The sequence below is a fragment of the Bos mutus genome, chromosome 29, assembly GCF_027580195.1.
Source record: "Bos mutus isolate GX-2022 chromosome 29, NWIPB_WYAK_1.1, whole genome shotgun sequence".
Lineage (NCBI taxonomy): Eukaryota > Metazoa > Chordata > Mammalia > Artiodactyla > Bovidae > Bos > Bos mutus.
The window spans coordinates 8,805,688-8,811,687 of record NC_091645.1 but is presented as its reverse complement, the minus strand read 5'-3'; the positions used below and the strand labels follow the sequence as shown (position 1 = coordinate 8,811,687).

The window sequence follows — 6,000 nt, the reverse complement described above, 5'->3', positions numbered from 1 at the left end:
GTAAGGAAGTTAACTTACAAAAGTACATTTTCCAGTTTGTATGAAAATGGTTTAATAACAGTGAAACTTAAAAAAGTGGTAATATTCACAAAGTGTATCGGTTAAAGACTATTTTTTCCAACCATGGCAAATAGTATGCAGACACATTTATCAATGCAAAGCTTTTGGTCCCTCTACCATGTATTCTGAATCCTACTTACTATTCACTACGAAACACGATACAGTCAGAGACTTTTATGGCAGACAGATCACATGCATCAATACGTCAAATTCACAGCATTTTCTCCCTTAAACTTACCTGACTGAAGGCATCTGATCAAAATGCAAAAATGAACAATTTTAATAAATAGTTCAGCGTATCAATGTCTAGAAGGTAACAAAAGTACAAAGATAAAGCTTTTTGGAAATTAAGTTAAAACAGAAATAAATTTTACATTTTATTAAATCATCAAATATAATCACTGGGATATACTTTTATTAGCAAAAAATAATAATACCAATGATAAAGAAAAACAGAAAAAAGAAAATGCACCTCAGACCAGAATACCGTAACAAAAGTTTTGTGGAAGCTGCATTTTATTTGAAAATCCACCCATTTTTGCTAACATACATTTTAATATTGTAAACAAAAATAGAATCTGCAGAGACAATGCAACAAGTATGCTTAAACTCATGTACAGAATTGCTTTCCTACAACAAACTGTCCTTCTTAAGGCCCCTCTCAACCCAAATGTTAAGATGTATTTACACAAAGCACCGATCAACAGTGCAGTTTAATTCTTCATTAACTAAACTCTTGGCTAGACATTAATTTTAAAGATACTATTTCCCCTTATTTAAAAGGTACATGATCATAACATGGCATGAGCCAAATAAAAGGTTCAAGGATTTTGTCCCCTCCCCTCCCCCTATAATACCTCCTAGAGTTTTACTGAAAAGAAGGAAAGTCTTGAAGTGAAAGCAATTCCTCACATTCATTTTGGAAAGGCCCTAATGTCAAATGGAAAATAATGACATGCCAAGCACAAAGCAGTAAAGTTCCTTCCCAATGCACTAATGCTGAATTTAAAATGTAGTGCTTTTCCTAGTTCAGTGAACTGTTCCCTTGCAAAATCCTAGGCACAGAATTGACTATAAGGATTAATGCATTTATAATGCTTCCCTAAATCCCATAGAGACTGAGATTCAGACCTATGGACTTGCCTTAAAATATTTAGTGCTCTGTATGTCAGCTGAGAAGCATTCTGAATCAGGTTCATTCTTATGGATAACAATCACACATACTGTGTACATCCATACTCATTTTCATAAGGAGGTCTGATACAATATTAATGTTACGTAAATTGATAATCATAAATAAATACAAATACTTAAGGAATGTCTACTGCAAACTGAATATATAATTTTTTTTTAAAAAAGAAAAGTTAATTTTAGTTACTGTTTCTGTATCTGTGAGGACTGGAGAAAAGAAAGATACTGCATAATGAAGAATTATGATTTGATCCCCCCAAAGGAGTCCTGGTGCATTAGCGTAAAGGACACAGCTCTTCTCTCCAGGCAGCTTTTCCAAATACAAATTTCACACTTTCCAAATAAGGGCTTTTCTTGGTAGGTTACTGATTATGGGTATTAATAGGAGTTGAAAGAACTGAAGGGTTAGTCACCAAAAAGACAGCTCTTAGTCTGAAATCATGGCATCTCTTGGCTTTATAAACTGTACTGATACGTTCTCCTATAGACTAGTCCAGTTTCCTTCATGGGCCTTTACTGGGTTACTGTAGCGTTCTAATGGAAGAAGAGAGTTTAAGAGACAGCAGTTTGGATTTTGCTGGAAGTAAGTATTTGCCGCTTGAGCACTTGTCTTTTTGGAATAATTCCATTCTCTTCCACCTAGTTACATAAACTGTATCTGGAAAAAAATAAAAAAAAACAGAGTGTGAGTTAACTCACTGCATTAAGAGATACCTTCTCATAAGTGAAAATGCTTTGTGTCTTTTACCATTCAACTTGCCTGGAAGTGTTCATAGCATGCTTATCACAAACCCTGATTACAAAACAAAGTCAGTATAATCAGCTTATCATGAGCCAGAACTCAGTATTTGAAGCAAAATTACAGGGCCTTCCAAGTTTCTTTCTAACTACTAAAAACCAAGGGGTATGGAAAGAAGGAAGATGAATGAACAATTTTTCCATGACAAGTTCAGAAAATCTCTCCATGAACACAAATATGCCACATAAAAATCTCATTTAGGCAACAAGCAAAATTTGAAATTTTACTTCTAAAGATTATAGCAAAATTAGAGATAATTAAGGGAACAGTATGATATTTGCTAAAAATTTCTTTACTAATATAAATCAAAATCTGAAAGATCTACTTTCTCTTCACTCAGATTCTTCACTCATAATATCCTTTAAACTGCTCATCCAAAGAAATTACTGGAATAGATATGCTAGTGAACTGTTGTGAAATCAGAAGAGTACAAACTCTCAAAGATCCACAAGGTGTATCTACACTGGGGCTCCAGCATCGAGAAGAAAAATGACACTGCTTTCCAGGAAAAGAGGGGGTGTGGATTAAAAGCAGAATCTTTCTATCAAAAAGGGCATTGCATATTCACTTGCCCTTACCTTAGAAAAATAATAATAAGCTGGTTTTGGGGGAGGGGGAAAATATTACCATTTTAAAGTGAAAAGGCATACATAAAAAAAAATAACCCTTTAAAGAAACTGTTAAAAATGAATTCTTCACAATGAATCCTGGCCATTACATTAAAACTAAAGATGCTCCTTATTAAGCTTGAATCCAATGTATAAAATTGCTGTTGTTCTCTATAAATCCTTTAAGACTGAATACAAACACCCAGTTTTTAATGGGTGGTGTTTGATCTCATCCATCTGCTGTGAGCAGTGGATGCTTATATGTACACATGAGACAGTCCTTTGGTTTCACACCTTCTAACAATGTTACAGACATTTTCCAAAAGCAGTTTGTCCTCATGCCCTATTTGGATCTATTACTCTTCACTGCAAGAACAGAAGAGGAGGAAGAGGGGGAACCTAGACTCCTTGAGAAACAAAAGAGAAGAGCCATTTGTGCTTAATGTTTGGTAATTTTTAAAAGTTATTTCAGTCCCCGTCTCCCCCAACAAGCAGCAATACCTAAAGTGATTTATAAGAAATCCTCCAAAGAGAGCTCTGCAAAAGGGTCCTTTCCTGAAGCTCTGTGAGGACTGTGACTGGAGGGGCTGGAGGCTGCCGACAGCTGGGGGAAAGAGACAGAGAGAGGGAAAGAAAAAAGATCTCAGAACGACAGAACATGAAGGCAGAAAATGTAATGAAAGAGGAGGTGGTTTTTGTTTGTCATCTTTAATAAATATATAATGGCAGCCTTTGCAGAAAGCAGAATCATTAAAACAAAAGTTTCAGTCACATGTCAAGTTAAAGGGTATCCAATGGCATGTGCTTTTCAGAAAACAAATTCTTGTTTCTGAATTCCAAAGGAATAAAGTCTTTTACCCAAAAAGGTCAAAATGAGCTGACCCATGGTTAAGACTTCTATTATATGTGTGAGTGGGAGTGGGGAAGAAGGGAGCCAGAGTACAATTGTGAGCTGCAGATGGTGGCTTCCGGGGTGGAGGCTGTTTGTCAAATGGTGTGCAAAATCTGACCTCTGTCCAGACCCAACACATCTAGTTGCAATACTCTTTCCTTCCTTCCTCATCAGAGGTGGAAAGTCCTGTCCTACTCAGTGTTCACACTTTGGACAAGGAGTTGTCTCCTGCCTGTTTATATGGAGAAGCTGCAGCTGATGCTTTTATACTCCGGAGGGAGAAATGAGCTCAGAGGTTATCTACCATAGTCGAACTACCTACATACTGCCCTGAATACAGGGAATACTTAAGATCCTTGATTCAGCTTCCTGTTAGAATACATTTACTTGATTCTTGGAATTTGCTCCTATTGTTTAAATATACAGTAAGGTAAATAGACTGCTGAAATCAATAAAATATTTTTAGTATTTCCTCAAGTAAAGACAACTCCTGAAGTACCATCCATATCTCCTTCATCAAGTCTACTTGAACAGTACTTTAAACCAAATATGAAGCTATTTTTTTCTCTTTTTAATTGCTAAGTCGTGTCCGACTCTTGCGACCCCATGGACTGTAGTCTGCAGGCTCCTCTGTCCATGGGATTCTCCAGGCAAGAATATTTTGGAACAAACTTTTAATTTTTTTCCTCCACCTGCATTAGATTGCAGAGGCACACAAGCACAGGAATATTCAACTGAGCATTAAATCAAAGCTAAGTAGAAATAGTTTCAATTCATACCTCAACATTTGAATTCATGTAAAGGATTTCATGGGTCAAAATCTGTCTTTGCTGGCTCAAAGTGATCCCATTTCTGCCTTTTATTTTTTTTTAGCACTACAGAGCATGAATAGCCAGTGAGTTTTCAACAAATATTAATATTACACCTCAAGCATATGCCATTTGTTGTTTTGGGTGCCAAGATTAATTTACAGGTTTAGAAATCATTCTCAGTTATATTAGTGAAAGAAAGTGAAGTCGCTCAGTCATGTCTGACTCTTTGCGATCCCATGGACTGCAATCTACCAGGCTTCTCTGTCCATAGGATTTTCCAGGCAAGAGTACTGGAGTGGGTTGCCATTTCCTTCTCCAGGGGATCTTCCTGACCCAGGGATGGAACCCAGGTCTCCTGCATTGCAGGCAGACGCTTTACCCTCTGAGCCACCAGGGAAGCCCAGTTATATTAGTGGTTGAGTCATTTTCTTAATCCAGATCTTGTTCTCAGAAATAAATGTTCAAAGACAATGGGAAGAGACAATGGAAAAGTTGATGGAATTTACACAAGCAGCTATGGACAGGAAGACAGGACAGTAGGTCTGGCTTTTGAGAGTCAAGTATCATCCAGGCTGCTGCTGCTAAGTCACTTCAGTTGTGTCCGACTCTGTACGACCCCATAGACGGCAGCCCACCAGGCTCCCCTGTCCCTGGGATTCTCCAGGCAGAGAAGCTTAATTGGAAAAATGCTTCTCCTCCACCTTTCATACCAACCAGGACAACCATTCAGAAGCAAAATGATTTTAAGTAAAGTAATCACTGAGCTTGGGAGTTAAAGATTAACTGGGTTTTTCTCCAAAACACGTTTTCTTTTTCATTTGATGTTAAAACAAAAGTCCCTGCTCACTGCAGAACACCAATCATCCAAAATCTACAGTCCTGTATGAAAGCCTCTCACTAAAACATATTCTTGTATTACATTTTCATAACGGCAGCAGTCTGAGAGGAAAACGCACTCTGAAGAATATGGGAAAATGGAACATCAGAATTCTTTTCTTTTCCATATGTGAGCACACTGCTAGAGAAAAGTCCTAGAGGCTTAATAATAATGTTGAAGAGCATCAGTTTTCTTTGGGGGAAAAACTGCTAGTTTCTAATACTTCTATTATTTGTTAAACTGGCAAAATAAACACATACATAAGTCTTCAACACCTATTTAAAAAATATGTAGCTACATTAAAACTTCAGAAAATAAGACTCAATAGCCCCGCAGTTAAGTTGCATATCAGCAACACCCATCTCAAGCAGACGGAACCTCGGCCCAGACTGGACAGGCTGACTGCACAGGGCGCCCAGGGCTGGGCCGCGCAGCAGTCCTTCACTGCCTGGCCCACCCTTCCAGCACCCACACCAAAGGACACGCACATCATGCACTGCTGAGAAAGCAGTCAGTTCAGAGAGCAAGTAAGGAAGCTGAAGGAAAGGAAATACACTGCAAAAGCCCAGTCACTGCTCAAGGAAAGAAGGAAGAACGGAGTGCACCAAAGGGCAACAGGATCCTGGTGGCTGAGAACCAGCAGGATTTAAGGAGCCTGAGAAAGTCACCCAAAACTACAAGCGTTAGCTCTCCTTTACGTATCATTCTTGAGAGTGTGTTAAAGAATATGTACGGCTGCTACGTACTGGAGAGGGTTCAGG

General features: G+C 38.1%; 1 protein-coding gene across 12 annotated transcripts in view; it reads right to left on the bottom strand.

Annotated features, from left to right (window-relative positions):
• Positions 1-424: 424 nt before the first annotated feature.
• The window catches only part of PICALM (phosphatidylinositol binding clathrin assembly protein), a 100,927-nt gene continuing 95,351 nt past the window's right edge, over positions 425-6,000 (bottom strand). For 11 of the 12 annotated variants that reach the window (XM_070365044.1, XM_070365043.1, XM_070365048.1 and 8 more), the window contains 2 exons: positions 3,160-3,262; positions 425-1,909 (listed from right to left, as the gene is read on the bottom strand). In XM_070365044.1, coding sequence (XP_070221145.1) covers positions 3,170-3,262 — 93 coding nt within the window. In that variant the 3' untranslated portion in view covers positions 425-1,909; positions 3,160-3,169. The remainder of the gene's footprint in view (positions 1,910-3,159; positions 3,263-6,000) is intronic. The other variant, XM_070365045.1, reaches the window with a different exon arrangement.